Source organism: Lynx canadensis, chromosome A1, assembly GCF_007474595.2.
Source record: "Lynx canadensis isolate LIC74 chromosome A1, mLynCan4.pri.v2, whole genome shotgun sequence".
In the NCBI taxonomy this organism is placed as follows: Eukaryota; Metazoa; Chordata; class Mammalia; order Carnivora; family Felidae; genus Lynx; species Lynx canadensis.
In genome coordinates, this window is record NC_044303.2 from 87964506 (window position 1) to 87983298 (window position 18793).

The 18793-nt window shown below is 57.5% G+C and overlaps 1 protein-coding gene across 33 annotated transcripts in view; it reads right to left on the bottom strand.

Annotated features, from left to right (window-relative positions):
* Positions 1-18793, bottom strand: part of OBSCN (obscurin, cytoskeletal calmodulin and titin-interacting RhoGEF) — a 156058-nt gene that overhangs the window by 22482 nt on the left and 114783 nt on the right. For all 33 annotated transcript variants that reach the window (XM_030315066.1, XM_030315285.1, XM_030315232.1 and 30 more), the window contains 22 exons: positions 13368-13446; positions 13031-13155; positions 12701-12898; positions 12241-12273; positions 11929-12027; positions 11415-11633; positions 11020-11092; positions 10742-10809; positions 9925-10044; positions 9653-9792; positions 9101-9301; positions 8909-8991; positions 8558-8731; positions 7802-7958; positions 7437-7553; positions 7176-7340; positions 6665-6823; positions 6378-6555; positions 5834-5947; positions 862-1029; positions 548-650; positions 259-388 (listed from right to left, as the gene is read on the bottom strand). In XM_030315066.1, the coding sequence (XP_030170926.1) occupies positions 259-388; positions 548-650; positions 862-1029; positions 5834-5947; positions 6378-6555; positions 6665-6823; positions 7176-7340; positions 7437-7553; positions 7802-7958; positions 8558-8731; positions 8909-8991; positions 9101-9301; positions 9653-9792; positions 9925-10044; positions 10742-10809; positions 11020-11092; positions 11415-11633; positions 11929-12027; positions 12241-12273; positions 12701-12898; positions 13031-13155; positions 13368-13446 (2903 nt within the window). The remainder of the gene's footprint in view (positions 1-258; positions 389-547; positions 651-861; positions 1030-5833; positions 5948-6377; positions 6556-6664; positions 6824-7175; positions 7341-7436; positions 7554-7801; positions 7959-8557; positions 8732-8908; positions 8992-9100; positions 9302-9652; positions 9793-9924; positions 10045-10741; positions 10810-11019; positions 11093-11414; positions 11634-11928; positions 12028-12240; positions 12274-12700; positions 12899-13030; positions 13156-13367; positions 13447-18793) is intronic.

Sequence of the window (18793 nt, forward strand, 5' to 3'; positions counted from 1 at the left end):
TCCCTCCCTCAACAGGGACACTGGGTGATGGTGGGTTGGGGTCCCTCCCTCATCAGGGGCACTGGGTGATGGGGGACTAGGATTCTGCCCTTATCATGGTTCAGGGACACTGGGTGATGGTGGGTCAGGGTCCCTCCCTCATCAGGGACACTGGGTGATAGGGGGCTGTGGTCCCTCCCTCATCATGGTTCAGGGACACTGGGTGATGGGAGGCCCCAAGCTAGTCCCCTCAGCTGCCCTTATGTCTGCCCATGTCACCTCGCACTCATAGTGGCCCAGGTCCTCCTTGTTGGCCGCCAAGATCTCCAACACCAGCAGGCCACTGCGGGGCTCGTTCAGGGTTCGGTATTTGCCGCTGGGTGTCAGCAGGGCCCCGTCCTTGTACCACCTATGGCCAACCCTACAGTGTGAGGCAGAGCCACCCCAGCCTCCCCGACTTGAGACCCTCCTCTCGCCCCCCCTGCAGTCTGGGCTTGCACATGGAGCCCACCCACACTTTGCCAGCATCCAGCAGACCCTGTCCCAGCCCCCACACTGCCTGGCCTACCTGATCTGGGGGTGTGGGGCACCTTCGATGGTACAGGTGACCTGAACGTCCTCTCCCTCCACAAAGGGCACTGCCCGGACCTTTTTCACAAACCGTGGGGGTACTGTGGGGCCACCGAGTGGTGGAAGGGGAAGAGATATAGAGAGAGACACCATGATGGAGAGGGACCCTACTCCACCAGTGAGTTCCCCAGATGTGGTCGGAATCCACATGGCCACCATCAGCCCCACCCGCAGGCCTGTGCCCCCCATTGAGTCCCCAAGGTAGAGCAGGGTCCAGATGCCCCACACCCCAGCCTCCGTCCCAGGGCTCACCTTGCACCAGTATCTTGCCTAGGGTGCTGGCATTGCCAGCAGCACTGGCCGCGAAGCACATGTACTGGCCGGAGTCCACACCAGTCAGGTTGTCCAGAATGAGGGCACATGAGCCATCGGGGTCCTCGATGAGGATGTGGTGAGGGTCCACTTCCACTGGCTTCCCGTCTGGAAAGGAAGGCAGGGCTGTCACGGAGGGGACCCTGCTGGGGACAGGAGGCTGGCCTGCCTGGGGGGTTGCAGTCATGGGGCAGCGATGGAGGAGCACTTCTGGAGCATGGACCCCTGGCGGGGAGCCTGGCTGGCCAAGCTGACCCAGAGTGCCATTTCCTTCCCCAGACCTCCATGTCCCCTGTGCAGCCTTGCAAAGTAGGCTCCTAGCTGGAGGTAGGGGCCGGGCAGAGGGACCTGGCCCCAACAGACGATGTCTCATTCTGGCACGCAGACCTTCACTTATCTGCCCATTGATTCCGTTACTCCCCGGGACCCCACCCAATAGACATGCTCAGACACTGCCCATGTCCCTCATCACTACCCAACTGAATGTCTCCAGCCATCATGCAATTCTCCCCTGCGTGGAGGCCAGGATAGGTGCATCTTTCCCCGCAAGGATCTGTGTCCTCCACAAATACCTAGAACTTCACAGGAGACTTTGTATGTGCCGAATGAGGCTGTTTAAATAACAGTTCATAAGCAGCATCGTGACCCCTAACTCAGAGGAACCCGTGCCAACTGTTTTTAAGCCACGTCAAGTGACCCAGTCACTTTGGGGAAGAGGACACAGGCAGGCCTGCTAGCAGCCCCATAGAAGTCCAGCGTCTCCTAGAACCTGAGGTTTCTCCATTGGGGGGGCAACCCACTGCCTGCAGCTAACATCTGGCCCCCAAACGTGGGGACTGGCATATGCGGCTCCAGCCAGAAGGCCTTGTTTTCTATCTGTATCTGGCTGGCCTCGTGGTTTCCAAGTGGGGAAACACCCCAGACCCTTCATGCTTCGGTGACAAGAAGGGACACGGTCAGGACGAGGTGTTCCAGAAGACAGAGGAGGAGGAAGATAAACAGAAGGCCCCACTGGGCCAGGTAACAGGACCCATGACAGGTCTGTGGAGTCGGTGGCAGACAGCACGAGGTCCACTGGGCAGGAAACCACCCCCGCTCCTCCCCCCCCCCCCCCCCCCCCGCCGCCGCCGTGGCCTGTGGAGGAAGAGCCATGGGGCCGGAGGCTGCAGTCTGGGCACCGAGAAGCAGAGTCAAAAGCAGATCTCTGGGTGGTGCTTTGGCTGATACGCTCCCTCCTGACGCCTGACGTTGACTGGCTTCCTAACAAACACGAGAGCCCATGCTGGGTGCAGTCACCAAGTCCGGATGGGCAGAAGGCAGGAGGGCCAGCACCTGGGCTGGGAGGCCGGGCACTGGAAGTTTGTGAAGGACTCCTTCGGATGACAGCAGAGGAGCCATGTCCCCACAGGGAGTCTTTGATGCCCATCCTGTGGGCTGGTGGAACCTGTGTGGCATCCATAATGTGACAGGCTGGAGGAGGCGGAGGTGAGTGGAGGGCTATAGGAGCATTCTGACAGGTGGCCCTGAGAAAGGCTGGGGGATGTGACTGCTGCTCTGGGCCAGAAGGAGCCCCATCAGCAAGGTCACCACCTTGCGGGGGGTCCCCAGCCAACCAAGGGGCACAGAGCCTTGGACGGTGATGTGACGTGGCTGCTAAGTCAACATCCCCGAAGCCAAAACAGTATTTGCAGAGACGCTGCTCCAGACGGAGTTTTGGGTGAGCCCCAAACGCGGGACATTACTGAGCTGCGGAAGTGTGTTGTGTCTTCCTGCTCCTCCACCCTGACCTGACAGATGAGCCTTGGTCCCCTGTGCCCAGAGACCCCAGGCAGGGAGAGGTAGGATGTTCACAGCACCTGCATCCACTCACAGGACTTTAAAGTCACCTTGAGGCCAAGTCAGAGTTCTGTGGCTGCAACTTCTACCTCTGGACCCAATGTTTGCGGTATGCAGTTCGCGGGCCAGAGGGAATGTGGGGAGGGGACATTCCAGTGTGGACTCTCCAGGCACAGAGATGGCAGCAGCCACCAGAGGGAGCAGGTGGCTGGGCAAAGACAACTGCTCCTATGGCTCCAGTAGGTGTAGACAGGCTGCTGTAAGGGGATCCCCCATGCAGAGCCATGGATCCTGCTCTTCCACCCTCAGGCACGCAGGCACCAGGACCTCTCCGCATTCTCGAGGCGAGGTCTCTGATTCGTGTCCGGGGCCCTCCATTCTGGACATGTGGCCCCTGTGGGTGGGTCAGCACTTGCCCCTCTCTGCTCCTAACATGGGAAGCGTCCACCCATGACATTCTGTCATTCTGCTGGCTGGCAAGTCAGAAGTCTCCCCACGCTGAGTTCCTCCATTGCAATAACCAACCTTTACCTCTTCGTCGCCTACAAAGGGGACCCCCACCTACAGACTCATGTACTGGGACAGAACCTCCTAGGGGACCTTCCCTCCAATTCCCCCTCCCCTGCCCCGTCATCCAGCTCAGGGGAGACCCAGGCTATGCAGTGAGCGCAGCAGCGGTCCAGGCCACATGGCGGGGAGCCGGGTCCCAGTTCCATGGGCAGAGCTCAGGGCCAACTGTGTGGCTCCACTGGCGATGCTCTTCCCAGTGAAGACTGCTATGTGCCCACCAGCCTTGAGCTGTTGCAAAAGACACAGCCTGAGAGCCTACAGACCGGTCAGTTGAAGACCCCTCCTTGAGGCGGTGAACGAGGTGAGGTTCTTGCATGGGACACCGCTCAGAGGCCAGGCTGGGGGCGGACTCCCCATCCTGGCAAATCAGTGTCTCCGTCAGCTACCGGTGGGGTTTCCTGCCATGACACTGCTTTGGGTCACAGCAGCTCTGTCCCTACCACACGACTGTGTGCGCTGCGTGTATTGTGACAGCATGTGTCAACACGGGCTGACCATGTGGCTGCCCCCACCTCCTCCATCCACCCCTTGGGGAGGCAGTCTGGTCACTGGACACAGCTATCCCCAGCCAAGTTATCCCTCCAGAGCACTCACTGTCCACTCCTGGGCAGCACGTCCCCCTTTCCCCTTGGACGTGGGCCCCGGCCAGCACACCCTCTTGGAGGCAGCCTGGCCAAAACAGGTGGCCCCAGGGGTTCGTTCTTGCTTCCAGGAAACTGTATGAACCACTCTGTCCCTCCCAGGATGGAGGGTATGAACCCGTCCTCACAGGTCAAAGGTCTGGCCATGAGGGGACAGCGGGATGGACAGGTACCCTCCCAGGTTCTGTGCAGGGGAGGCAGCTGGGGATGGACCTCCTCAGACCCCAGGACGAGGTGGCTGCGGGGCCTCCCTCCAGAAGACGACCCTGGGGCCGCTCTCCCAAACTGCTGACGGGAACCAGTCCCTGTGTCCCCCAGCTTCAGCCTGTGGCTCTGACCGCAGGACACGGGGAAGGCCCCTCTTGTGTCCCAGTAACACCACCAGTATCCGCTCTAGCCCCATCCTCAGCCATGAAGGACAAACCAGTGCCCCTGGCTGCTCAACCCGAGGGCCTGCCCCTGGGACAGCTCCCCAAAACTGGGACTGGACTTGGTTATTCAGACTGAACTGAGGACTTGGAGACCTGTCTGCCAGCCCAAGTGACCCACAGTGAGAGTGTCTCAGTTTACCTGGGGGCCTTGGACCATGTCAGATGGCTGTACTACACTGTGGTTTAGGGCTGGGGCTTAAGGTCACATGTCATTAGCTTGACCTCTGTAGGGGCCGTGACAGGTCACCTGTGCCTGCATGAGTGGCCCCGAACAGAGGCCCTGGACACAAGGCCACAAGCCACAAGGCTCAGAGGGATGTCCCCAAAGGGCCAGACTGAGTGCTGCCACGCATGCATGCGGGAGGAACATGCAGTCTGCATGACCACTGGGTGGGGGGACCCTGGGACCCTTCCCCATGTTGCTTTTCCCTTTCCTGCAATAAAGCACACCCTGAGCGGAATGTTCTGCTGAGTTCTGTGAGTCCTTCAGGTGATTCATTGAATCCAAAGCTGGTCGTGACCCCCCCAAAGTGAAGTTGATGCCAGAAGTGGGGCTGGTCCCGGGGACCCCCAGAATACAGCCGGTGTCAGAAGTGGGGATGGTCATGGGGACCCCCAATGTGCAGCTGATGCCAGAAGTGGGGGTGGTCCCTGGGGACCCCCAGAATACAGCCAGTGTCAGAAGTGGGGGTGGTCATGGGGACCCCCAAGCTGCAGCTGATGCCAGAAGTGGGGGTGGTTCCAGAGACCCCAGACTACAGCTTGTGCCAGAAGTAGGGGTGGTCATGGGACCCCCAAGCTGCATCTGGTGTCAGAAGTGGGGGTGGTCCCGGGGACCCCCAAGCTGCATCTGGTGTCAGAAGTGGGGGTGGTCCCATGGACCCCCAGAATGTCAGAAGTGGAGGTGCTCCCAGAGACCCCCAAAGTGCAGCTGATGCCAGAAGTGGGGGTATTCCTGGGGACCCTGACCACAGAGCCAGCCTCAGTGCCCTCTCCCTGCTCCTGGCCTCCTGGTTGCCCACCCAGAGCTCCTGAATGTTCACCAGGGAGGCCTGCCAGCTGCCCCCTTTGCCTCATTTCTCTAGCTGGCCGTGTCGCCTTCATGCCACATGTTTGTCTCCTGGTTTGCCATCTGTCTCCTCCCCTAGACGACCAGCACCCCTTGGCAGGGCCTGGTACCTGGGACAGGGTGTGAGCCCTCGGAGAGCTAAGGAGTGAGTTTGGGGTGGGTACGATCACTGTGTCGGGATCATGGGTGCACACCCTCTGACTCTGTCCCACCTCGTCCACCCACGCACCCACCCAGGCTGGCGGTGATTGTGCCCAGCCCCCCAGCAGGCCGCCCCTCATTCCCCAGCCCCTGCCCAGGATGGATTCCCTCCCAGCGCCTCTTCCTGGTGCAGGATCAACATCCTTTGAGCCCCAGGGGCCTACCTTTGTACCAGCTGACGATGGGCTTGGGTGTGCCTATCACACGGCAGGCCAGCTTGACAGTCTCACCCAGCTCGGCTGTGCAGTCTGCCAGCTCCTCTTCGAAATCTGGGGGTTCTAGATGCACGCATGCACACACACACACACACACACAACACACACACAGGCTTTGAGCTCTTGGTGGGTGGGATAGCCCCCCCTCCCAAGTCCTTGGTGCGTCCCTGGCACAGCCAGAAGCCTCAAGGTCAAAGAGTGAGATTGTTATGGACACCACCCCTTGCGACCTTCCATCCAGGACCTGGGTCCGATGGGAGTCAGGGTGAGTGAGGCAAGCTGGATGGGTAACAAAGAACCGCGGAGAAAGGGGATCCCCTCTCCTGTCCTAGGTGGGGAAGCCGACCTGGGGTTACCAGGTCCTTCACGTCCCTAACAGTCTGGGTGCCTGTCTTGTGCTGGGGTGGGGGGCTGTGTGAACCCCAAGGCTTCCTGTACTCAGGTCAGGCTCAGGCTCCCAATCTGGCAGCACTGCCATGGCCAGGACACTCACGCCACACGGGCAGGGCCAGGCGCTGCTGGATGCCGCAGATCTCCTTCACCCAGGAATTCTTGGTGATGACCGTCCGCGCCTGCAGCAGATACTTGCGCACAGAGTCCTCTCGCTCGTGCCAAACCTCGAAGGCGCGGTCGTCACCCTCCACCTGGTCATTCAGGTCGATGCTGCTCAGCTGTGGGGGGAGGCGGGATGCAAACTCACTGTCTGGAAGCAGGACTCCACACTCCCTGCCCAGCCGGCACCCCCTCTGCCCCACTTGGGCTCCATGGGCACCCGCAAACCTTCATCATGTTCCGGAAGACATAGCTGAAGGTGTCGGTGCGGGAATCCCGTCTGGGCTTGCAGACCACCAGGTGGTGGCGGAACAGGAAGACATGCCGATGGTGGCCCTTCCAGGGCATCCGTGCGCCAGGCGCCCCCTCCCACACGATGAAGTGGCCCTGGGGAGCATTTGGCTCTCAGTCAGCTCGGTACCTGGCGCCCACACGGCCCCGCCCAGGCCCTCCACAGCGCCCAGCACCCAGCACCCACATAGCTCCACCAGGCCCTCTACCATGTCATCTACCCCGCATCCATGTGGCCCCATCAGGCCCTCCACCCTGCCCTGCACCCGGCGCCCACATGGCCCTGTCAGGCCTTCCACCATGCCCCACACCCCGCACCCGATGGCCCTGCCCAGGCCCTCCACAGCACCCCACACCCCGCACCCACATGGCCCCGCACCAGGCCCTCCACCGTGCCCCATTCCCCCCACCCACGTGGCCCCACCAGGCCCTCCACCGCGCCCAGCACCTGGCGGATGGGCTCGCCCAGGGCCTGCAGGGTGCCTGGGTAGTTCTCCATGAGTGACACGTGCAGTTGGTTCTCAGCGCGCTGCGGCAGGGCCGACACCACGGCATACGCCTGCTCCAACAGCGCGCAGTTCTGCCTGTTCCTCGCCTTGTTGCGGATCAGCTCCTGGGGGAGAAGGCGTCAGGCCCGAGCCCCACCGCCCGCCCGTCTGCCTGACCGCCCACCAAGGACAGGGAGGGAAGCCATGCAGCGGCCCTGTACCTTGAGCAGGGCCTGGTACTGCTGGACCCGCTCCACAGGCTGTTCCAGGAAGTGCTGCAGGGGCGGCGGTGGTGGCTGCGAGGGGTCTAAGGCTGACAGCACGTCTTCCGTGTATTTCTGTGGGAACCGCAGCACAGGGTTGGGGACACACATGTGCACCCCCGATGGCCAGTGTTACCAGGGCGGAAAGCTGGAGGGCTGGGGCGTGGGGTACATGCACATGTGCATACATGTGCACTGCTCCTCCCTCTGGTGGGCCTCACACCCTCCTCCTGTCCCCCGCGGTGTCACCCTCTGAAGCTGAGCCCAGAGCTTCAGGGGCCCTGCTTTTCTCAGAAAACTATGAGGCATGGGCTGGGGGGCACCTTGTAGAACTCCTGCACTGCTGTGCTGACCACCGCAGACTCGGCTTGTACACGGCCTACCAGGAACTCCAGGTACTTCTCAAAGGCCGCCTGGTTCTTGATGAAGCACATGGCCACATCGTCATCCGTGTCACACTGCTGCAGCTCCCTCTGGAAGCTGCAGAACAGGGGACAGTGGTCAGGGGGATGGCGAGCCCTCAGGCTGGGGGAGAAACAGGCTGCTGCCCAGGTCTGGGCTGGAGAGGCTGCAGGTGCAGTGTGTGAGGGCATCCACATCTTCACACATGACACGTGTGTGTCGTGTACACATGCATGCCCACACGTGTCAGAGTGTGCGTCTGAATGCAGGTATGCACGCCTGTGTCTGTGTACACAGAAGTGCATGTCGTGGGACGTGCCTGTCATGTGTTTGGAGAAATTTCTGGAGCGTTCTCACATATGGGTGCTGGCAGCAGGCAAGGATACTACAGGCGCTTCTGTGGGCAAGCCAGGTATATATGCCTGTGTTCCTAGGGACATCTGTGCCCTTAAACAGGGGTGTGGTGCGCCAGTGGGTAAACCCAGTCAGTGAAGTTCTCTCAGGCATGCGTGAGCATGTGTGTGCGTGCATCACTGATATGCATGCATTCGTCTTTGTGCACTTGTGACTGTCACGTGTGCTTGTACCTTTGTGCATGCCTGGCTGGCCCATGTGCATGTGTCTGTGTGCACACCTGGGGGCTCCGGAGCAGCCGTGGGGCCTGCCTACCCACCTACCTGTTGTGGAAATGGCTGATGTCCTGCACGTTTCGAAAGATGACAGCCTTCTGGGAGGTCACAGCCGCAGGTACATGGGGGCAGCGGTCCAGGTGCTGCATGTGGTGGCTTTGCAGGAACTGCAGCTTGCCCACAAAGGCCTGCTCAGAGCTCAGCAGCTCCTGGATGATGGAGCTGGGAGGGGATGGGGTGAGGAGAGACCCAGGAGCTCCTGAGAGGGGCGGGCGGCCTCCTCCTCCCATGCAGCCCACCGCCGCCCACCTTCAGAACAAGCCCGGCAATGTGGGCAGCACCCCCAAGGCTACCTGGAGGCCACAAAGCCGCTCCTGCCCCTGCCTGCCGGACCCTCACCTTAGCCTTGTCTTGTATTCATCCTCAGACACGGCCTCCCCCGGGAACTCGGGGGCCTCAGTGGGCCCCCACTCGGGTGACAGCTGGTGAGAAAATGGGGGATGGTGGCAGGTGGTCCCATCTCTGGCCCAGCCCTGCCCTGTGGGAGGACCCAGGGGTCCATCCCAGGACCCCGCCCCAGCCATCCAGTACCTTGAGCCGCCTGTCCAGGTAGGCAGGGGACACCCAGCCCTGGCGTGAGGGGCTGGACTTGGTGGGCTTGGTGCGCACAAGCCAGCGCAGCGGGTGGGCGGAGTCCAGCACTTCCACATACTGGCCCTCCCGCAGTGAGATGGCATCCTGCTCGGCCCCCAGGGGCAGGTAGTCAGCCGTGACCACATAGATGTCGAAGATCTGGGGGGGATGATGCCAAGTCAGACCAGAGGGATGCCAGCCTGACCTACCAAGACCCCCACAACCCCCACAAAGACCCCAGAGTGGGGAAAACCCAGACTGGAGTCAGCCGGGCCTCCTGAGGCTGCGGGGTGCCTGGCATCACGTTGGGGGAGAAGCCATCCTGAGGTTCCAGAAGTTCCAGGACAAGCTCAACCCAACTCTGCTGATGGAAATCCCATCAGGGTGGCAGTGAGGCCACCCCAGAGGGCCCAGGGGTCCAGGCCATCCCAGGTGGCAGTATTGTGCTCCCGCTCCTCCCCCCACCGGTGCCCTGCCCACTGCCTGCCCCCCACTGCCCCATCAGAGCACCTCGCCACGGGAGTCCCCATCTTCCGACTCCGAGGATGACTCCTGGATGCTGGAGGAGGGGCGGGAACGGCCATGCCAGGGGGATGCAGACGGTGTCTTAGATTCCTCATCGCTGTCACCTCCAGGCACCTGCAGCTTGGCTGGGGGCATAGGGCATGTGATGCCCAGGAAGGGCCTGGCCCATATCCCCTCCCCGTGGGTCCCCAGGGTGTGTGGACAAGGGAATTCAGTCACTGCCCCTACCCTCGCCCCACAGCCAGCGGCGCCCTCACCCTGCGTGATCTTGGCCGACACTATCTCTGTGATCTGGGAGGTGAGCTTCTGCAGGAACTCCTCTGTGCCCACCTCGGCCAGGGACAAGTGGCTACGGGCCTCCACCGCCATGGGATCTCCTGGGGACCAGAAGCTGGCTCAGCTAGCTGCAGGCCCTGCAGACCTGTGCTCTCCAGGCCTGGACCTGGGCTCAAGTGTCAGCAGTGCAGAGGAATGCACAGACTTGGGGCCATCACTGCTGGAAGCTTTGCAGGGTTGGGTCAAGAGTGAATGAGGGCTGCCTGGATGAGTGGGGGTCAGCCGAGAAGTGACCCCAAAGGTGGGCAACCAGCACACAGAGCACATGGCCTTCCCTTCTCTACTTCTGTGCAGACTCCCTGCTTTCCATTAAAAAGTTACAAATACCCCAAGGTGCCAGAAGGGCCTGTGCAGGTGGCCAGGAAATGAACCGAAGGACCCTGCTGGGGACGGGGGAGAATCCAGGACAGATCAGGTCTGGATGCTGGCATGCCCAGCACCTGCCTCCTGCACTGCCTTCACCTAGCCATCACTGCCACCTGTGTCCAGGCCAGGCATCCACACAGCCCGCTGGGCATGAGCTGTGAGCCAAGGGTCAGATCTGCAAGGCTCAGAAATGGCTCTGACACCAACTAGCATTCAGAATCAGGCCCAGGAGAGGGCAGGAAGCCCTGGCCCAGAGAGGACAAGCAGGTATTTCTGGAGCAGCTGTGGGCCTGGAGCAGCCTCCTCCATGCCTCACCCCTGCACTGGGTGCATCGACCCCCACCCTGCTCCCTGCTCCCAATCAGCCCATACCTTTCCTCTGCCCAGCAAGATCAGTGAAACCTGCAGGTTCTGACATCTGCGTGGAGACGGCTTGGGTCCTAAAGGGGAGGGGCATCCTGAGGGAATGCTTCAGCCGAAGCCCTGGTGTTACAGTGGGGACACTGAGGCACAGAGAGGGACAGGGCCTGGCCCAAGCCACAGAGTCCTTGAGGGGCAAGGCTGGGCTGCAGTCTGGATGGGGTTCCCTCCCAAGGGCGGCAACGCCCCACTCCCAGGCCTGCTGCTGCTGACCTGCTTCCCCTACTCACCCCTGCAGGAAGGTGGAGATGAGGGCCTCCTTCACCCCAGCATGCTCCTCTACTGCCCCTGCCTCCTTGGGCACTGTCAGGAGAACAGGGTGAGTCTCAGGATGACGCCCCACAGCCCTGAGACAATTCTGGTGGGGACCTGACCCAGGGTGTCTACCCCCCAGCAGGGACCTTGACCCTGGCCCTTGGGAGCCCCAAGGTGGAGTGGGGCCCAGGAGGAAAACACTCAGGAGGGCAGGAGGCTTCTAGGAGGGTCTCATCCAGCTATGCAGAGCCTACAAGACAGGGGTGGGAACTGGCCCATGGGGCTCTGTGTTCAGGGGGCCAACAGGAGAGGGCTCTGGGTCGGGGGCTCAGTGAAGGTCAGCTGCCCGCAGTCACCCACGCCCACTCACGGCCAGAGATGTGCAGGCTAGCGGAGCAGAGGGCCTGGCCAGCGCTGTTGCTGGCGATGCAGGTGTATGTGCCCTGGTGCTGTCTGCCCACATCCAGCAGGACCAGACTGTGCTGCTGTGCAGAGCTGGCCACCGTGTAGCCTGGCGTGTCATGGCCAATCCACAGCACGCCTCGCTCAGCCTCCTCCCGCAGCCAGTGCACGGCTGGGGCCGGGCACCCTGTGGGCAGGAGGGAACAGTGAGGGAGACTTGGGGAGATTGGAAGACTGAAGGGCCTTGGGGGGAGTCCTAGGTAGGAAGAGGGCAGGGCCCTCTCTGATCCTGGGGGAGGGGTCCCAGGTGGGAAGAGGGAGGGCCCCCCCCCCTCAGCCTGGGGGAGGAGTGCCAGGTGGGAAGAGGGAGGGGCCCTGCTCTGATCCTGAGGGAGGAGTCCTAGGTAGGAAGGGGGCGGGGCCCGCTCTGATCCTGGGTTTGGCTGTCCTTGTCAAGGGGCAGGAGAGTAGGAGGGCCCCACCTTCCACCTTCACTGAAAAGGTGATGCTGGAGCCTTTCTTCACTTTCTTGGAGGTGAATCTTTCCAGGAATCGGGGCGGCACCAGCTGCTGGTACACATCTGGAGAAACAGCAAGCATTGGTGATGAATGCATGTCGAACCCCTGCTCCCCATCCTCGGGGCACCAAGGCCCCCCTCCCAGGTCCCAGCCCCATCCCATCTGGAGGTTGGGTCTCCACAGCCTACAGTGCACCCTCCTCCACCTGCGACGCTGTGTCCCTCACTCACTTTGCTGAGCCACCCACCCACCTCTGCCCACCTGAGTCGGCTCACCTGATTCTGGCTTCTCTTCGGGATCTTTGGGGCCTGAAAGAGGCAAGAAATGGAAGTCAGGCCTGTAGCACCAGGGGGCCTCCCTCCTCTGGGCCTGTGCACCTGCTGGGGGTAGGAGTCTGTAGGGGTGTCCCACCCACTCTCATACACACAACCCTCCAAGGCCCCAAGAGTGTGGGCGTCGATCTGGAGCCAGCACGTGGGGTGGCACCGAAGGGTGAGTGAAGCCTAGGCAGAGCTGGGTCCCTCAGCCACTCCCTCTGGTGTGACCTGGGAGCACCTTGCGATGCTCAGAACTTGGGACAAAGGAGCTCATACCCATCCTCCAAAAGTGACTCCTGACCTCCTCCTCCGCAGTCTCCTGGTGCTCCCACACTTGTGGGTCTGTTTCACTGCCTGTCTGCCCCCACCCAGGCCACTTGCACTGCCCAGGTGGGGACACCCAGTCCCCCGCACCCACCTCGGACCAGCAGCCGGGCTGATGAGTAGGCGGCGCCCACGGCGTTGCTAATGTAGGCTGAGTACTGGCCGGCATCCTCCTTGGTGACAGATACAACCTCCAGGGTGTGAAGTGTTTTCCTGTCAGCCATGCGGATGTGTGCAGAAGCCGTCAGGGGCTGCCCGTCTTTGAACCAGTACAGCCGTGGCGCTGGGTAGCCTGGGACCACAGGGGACTGGTCAGCACACAGCCCCTGGCCAGCGTGCCCTGCCCTCAGAACCCCCAGCCCCCATGCCCACCCAGCCTCCACTGTCCAGATGGCGCTCCGGGCCATCTGTCTCTCTTCCTCACCTTTCACTTTGAGCTGGAACTTGGCCAGGCGTGTACCAGGGGCCACCTGGAGGTCCTTCATCTCCTCCACCACCTGGGGCAGCTGCCCCTCCTCTGAGGTAGACTCCGTGCCCTCTTGCTCCCGGCTGGTGGGAGAACAGAGAAGGGGCATGAGGTGGACCAGCAAGGGGTCAGGCCTGGATGGCTCCTGCAGACCCCTGCTTGCTGGCAGGACACTGCCAGGGCCTGGCTGAGAGCTCCAGGACTCAGGTTCCGTCTGCCCAGGCCAGCACTGCCGCCCCCCTGGGCCTGCACCACCAGCCTGCTGGGTGCTGCCTGCGTCTACATGGACCTCTACCTGGACAGGTAGCCTTGGGCGCTGAAGTAGGAGGAGGTCTCCGTGGCATCGGCCGCAGTTTCATAGTCCGTGCTGGTCACTGGGAGAGGAACAGTGGCTGGAGTGAGCTCTGTGCCCTACCTGCCCAGGCATGGCCCCCCACCAGAGGCTAGCCACCTGGCTCTCAGTGCGAGGCCATCCCTAGGAGCCACTGACACTCCTCGGGGAGAGGCCATGGGGCACATGGTAGACGGTGTCCCCTCCACACCCCAGGCTGTCTCCATGTTTCCAGGCCCGTATCTAACTGCAAGTCCCAACAAATTGTCAATACTGGGTGACGCTGGGCCTTGTGACTGGCAGAGAGCAGCCACAGCTGTATCCTCCAGTCTTCCCCACTAGAGAACAAGGGGTGACATATATAGCCAGCCGTGAAGGAGTAACAGGGTCTGGACTCACCCTCTGCTGTAGGCAGGATGTTCGTGTCCCCTTGACCTCAAATGTGGAAACCTGCAGTGTGCTGGTGTCAAAAGTGGGTGCTCTGGGAGGTAGTCAGGGAGTCAGGAGCTCCTGACAGTGGAGCCCCCACCATGGCAATGGCATTAATGCCCTGACAGGAAGCAACCCCATGCGAGGAAGAGCTTGACTGCAGCCACGAGCAGTACACTTCTGTTGTTTCTACCACCTGGTCCCTGCTGCAGTAGCCCCAACAGCCTCCCCTTCCCCCATACAGAATATGTGGGACAATGGCTGTGATAGTGTGATTTATAAGAAATACGGACTCAGCCCTTGTCACTGTTCCTGGCTCAGAGGTCCTAAGCCCCTTGGGTTTCCCAACTGAAGACAGCAATGAAGGTGTCACGGTGTTCATAACAAGCCCAAATTCATGTTGTTGTGGTGACTTTAGAAAGCCCCTAGGGATGGCGGCTGGTGGCCTGTGGACCCCACCGTGGGACCAGAGAGTTGGAGGCTTCAGTCCTGCCCCTGACCTCTGGGAAGGGGAGATGGAATCAACCACCAATGGACAATGGGTTAATCGATCATGTCTATGCAATGAAGCCCCCATGAAAACTCAGAGGGACAGTCTCAGCATTGGGGGGGATTGAAGGCTGGGGAGCACGTAGAGATGTGGGGAGAATGACGTGCCTGGAGAGGCATGGAAGCTTCCCATCCCTTCCCCAGTATCTTGATCTGGGCGTCTCTTCTAACGGGCTATCCCTGAGTTATATCCTTTTGTAATAAACCACTAATCTAGCAAGTCAAACATTTCCCTGAGCTCTCTGAGTCCCTCCAGCACATTCATCAGACCCGAGGAGGGGCTGTGGGAACCTGTGATCTGTTGCCTGTGGGTCAGAGCACAGGTGATGTCTGGACTTGGGGTTGGCGTCTGAAGTGGGGGTGGTCTTGTGGGGCTGAGCCTGTGGGGTCTGATGCCATCTCCACATAGATGGGGCCAGAGCTGAGTGAATTGTAGGACCCCCAGCTGGTGTCAGAGAATTTCCTATTGATCCCGTACAGATAGGAAATAATGGTGAGCCCTGTGATCACCCCAGCTTCCTGCCTTCAGTGTCCAGGTCTAGGAGGGGAAACTGAGGTTGGCAGAGCCAGGTAGACCCTGAGTTGAGGAGACAGAGTTGGCATCCTGGGAGATGAAGGCTGCTGGAGTCCACAGGACAGAAGCCAGAGAAGAGAGAGCTGCACACAGAGAGTGGGGACCCTCTCACTGGAGGGTCAGCAAAGCACTGACTGGCATGTGAACATGGGGAAAGAGACCTCTGAAGGGGCCATGGACACAGTGCAGAGGATACTGTGTTTCTAGTCAGACTGGAAACTTTCACAGTCTGTGGATCAGGTGCTCAGGAAGTCTTTCCTTTCAGTAGAGGGAGGGAATCAGCCCAGCTTCCTGGGCCCCACCTCTGGGGAGGATCTCAAGAAGGTCTGCAGACACACTGATCCTAAAACTCATGTAGAAATGCAAAGGACCCAGAGGCTCAAAACAGTCTTCAACGAGAGCAAAGTTGGAGGACCCACATGTCTAGATTTCAAAACTTACAATGAAGCTACAGCCATCAAGACAGCATGGTGGTGGCATGATGGTCAGATCATGGATAAATGAGACAGAATGAAGAGCCCAGAAATAAACCCATTTGTTTCATGGAAATGAGATTTTGACAAGAGTTCCAGGACCATCTTATGGAGGAAAATAGTCTTTTCCACAAACAGTGCTGGAACATTGGATTTCCACAAGACAAGGATGAATTTGGGCCCTTAGCCTCTCACCATATACAAAAAGCAAACCTAAATGTCAGAGCTAAACCTGTAAAACTCTTAGAGGAAAGCATGGTTGTAAATGTTTATAGCAAAAACTAGGCGATGGTCTTGTAGACATCACAACAAAAGTACAAGCAAGCAAAGGAAAAGTAGTGGACTTCATCAAATTGAAAATTTTGTGTATCAAGAAAGTGGAAAGAAAACCCTCAGAATGGGGAAAAATGTTCAAAAATCATATATTTGATAATGGCCTAGTACGCAGAATATATAAAGAACTCCTACAACTCAAAATCAAAACCCAATCTGAAAATGGGGAAAAGACCTGAGTAGACATTTCCCCCCAAAAACATACACAAATATCCAATAAAAGATACATGAAAAGATACTCAATATCATTAGTCACCAGGGAAATGCAGGTCAAAACCACACTGCTTAGGGCAGCAATTACTAAAAACCCCTGGGTGGCTCAGTCTGGTTGAGTGTCCAACTTTGCCGCAGGTCATGATCTTAAGGTTCGTGGGTTTGAGCCCCACATCAGGCTCTGTGCTGACAGTACAGGATCCTCTGTCTCCCTCCCTCTGCCCATCCCCTGCTCACTCTCTCTCTCTCATAAATAAATAAACATTAAATTTTTTTAATAAATAAAAAGGTGAATAATAACAAGTACTGATGAGGATGTAGGGAATTTGAACATGCATCCATTGCTGGTGGGAATTGACAATGGCACAGCCCCTGTAGAGCATGGCCATTCCTCCAAGAGTTAGCCACAGAATTGCCATATGACCACGTGATTCCACTCCTAGGTATGTGTCCAAGAGAACTGAACACGTATGTCACAAAACACAATTACTTGTACACAGATGTGTGCAACAGCATTACTGATAAGACCCAAGACAACTGATGGATAAACACCACCTGATGAATGGATAAGCAGTCCACATACAAGGGAGTATTGTTCAACCTGAAAAACAGATGAGGTACTGATGTATTTTACAACACACATGGATCTCTGGGACATGTTCAGTGACAGGAACCAGACACAAAAGGCCACGTATCATATGATTCCATTTATATGAAATGTCCAGAACAGGCAAACCCACAGAGACAGAAAGTAGCTTAGTGGTCTCCAGGGACCAGGGAAGGCAGAGTGGGGATTGACAGTGAATGGACACAGGGTTTCTTTCTGGGATGACAGAAATGCCCTGGTGTGGGAAATAAGCATAAGAATTCCCTGAGCTTGGGGGCGCCTGGGTGACTCAGTTAGGTGTCAACTTCAGCTCAGGTCATGATCTCGCAGTTCTAGAGTTTGAGCCCCACCTTGGGCTCTGTACTGACAGCTCAGAGCCTAGAGCCTGCTTCGGATTCTCTCTCCCTTTCTCTCTCTCTCTCTCAATCTCTCTCTGCCCCTCCCCCACTTGCACTCTGTCTCTCAAAAATAAGTAAATGTTAAAAAAATAAAAATAATAATTCCCTGAGCTTGCACTAATGAGTTAACAAGGCTTAGGATGGAAAGCCGCCTCGACAGGATGAAAGTGTCCGAGACCAGTTAGAGGCGGAAAGCCACTACAGGGTAGAAGCACCCGACGTTAGCTAGAGAAAAGGTGCTTTGTTAGCCTTGAGGCACCCTGCTCCAGCAACCTTACACTTTGGAGATAGGAGCTGCTTGGCTGTATCACCCACAGAGAAACACTGTCCATCTGGTGTATCGCTGTGCTTTAATCTCAACTTTTTTTTTCAATATATGAAATTTATTGTCAAATTGGTTTCCATACAACACCCAGTGCCCATCCCAAAAGGTGCCCTCCTCAATACCCATCACCCATCCTCCCCTCCCTCCCACCCCCCATCAACCCTCAGTTTGTTCTCAGTTTTTAAGAGTCTCTTATGCTTTGGCTCTCTCCCACTCTAACCTCTTTTTTTTTTTTCCTTCCCCTCCGCCATGGGTTTCTGTTAAGTTTCTCAGGATCCACATAAGAGTGAAAACATATGGTATCTGTCTTTCTCTGTATGGTTTATTTCACTTAGCATCACACTCTCCAGTTCCATCCACGTTGCTACAAAGGGCCATATTTCGTTCTTTCTCATTGCCATGTAGTACTCCATTGTGTATATAAACCACAATTTCTTTATCCATTCATCAGTTGGTGGACATTTAGGCTCTTTCCATAATTTGGCTATTGTTGAGAGTGCTGCTATAAACATTGGGGTACAAGTGCCCCTATGTATCAGTACTCCTGTATCCCTTGGGTAAATTCCTAGCAGTGCTATTGCTGGGTCATAGGGTAGGTCTATTTTTAATTTTCTGAGGAACCTCCACATGAAAAGATGCTCAACGTCACTCCTTATCAGGGAAATACAAATCAAAACCACACTCAGATTTAATCTCAACTTCTAATGCCACTCGCCCCCCGAACCCTTTGCTTGTTACACACACAAGTTATTGGTCCCTAGCTTATTGGTTTCTTCAGCAAGTTCACCACATATGTAAAACCTTGAGAGCTCAATCAATACAGAGACAAAACCCCTGTTTGGGGCTCTTGTCTCCTCCCGGACATTAGCCTCTCTCATATGCAATTCTGCATCTGCTCTCTTGCTGGACACGAGAGAACTTCAGATTCAAAGTCTGCAACACTCTGGCACTGGATGGTCATGCTGGTCGCACAACATTATGAATATACTACAATCCACTGAATTGCACATTTTTAAACAACTTCGATGGTGTGTAAATATCTAAACATTTTAAATCCCAAGAGAAAAGGCAAATTTTGCACAGAGAAACAAAGGTAAGAATGGCATCCTATTTCTCAGGTGGAAACAATGCAAGTTAGTAAACAGTGGAACAGCACCTTTAAAGAATGAAAAAGAGAAAAAAAAACCGTCCTAACAAAAATATCTTCCAGAACCAAAATAGAAATAGACGTTTCTTTCAGGCATAGAAAAGCTGAGAGAACTCTAGCATACCCAGACTACAAAAAAGATGCGGAAAGATGTCCCTCAGGCAGAAAGAAAGTGAGAGCAGATGGAAATCCAGATCTACACAGCAGAATGAAATATCTCCTACTGGGTAAACACATAATCTGGTCTCATTCGAGGTAACTGACTTACTGTTGTGTGCAGTTGTGCTGATGACACTGACTCCACATTTGGCCCTACATCTTGTTAGTGTTGCTTGATGACCT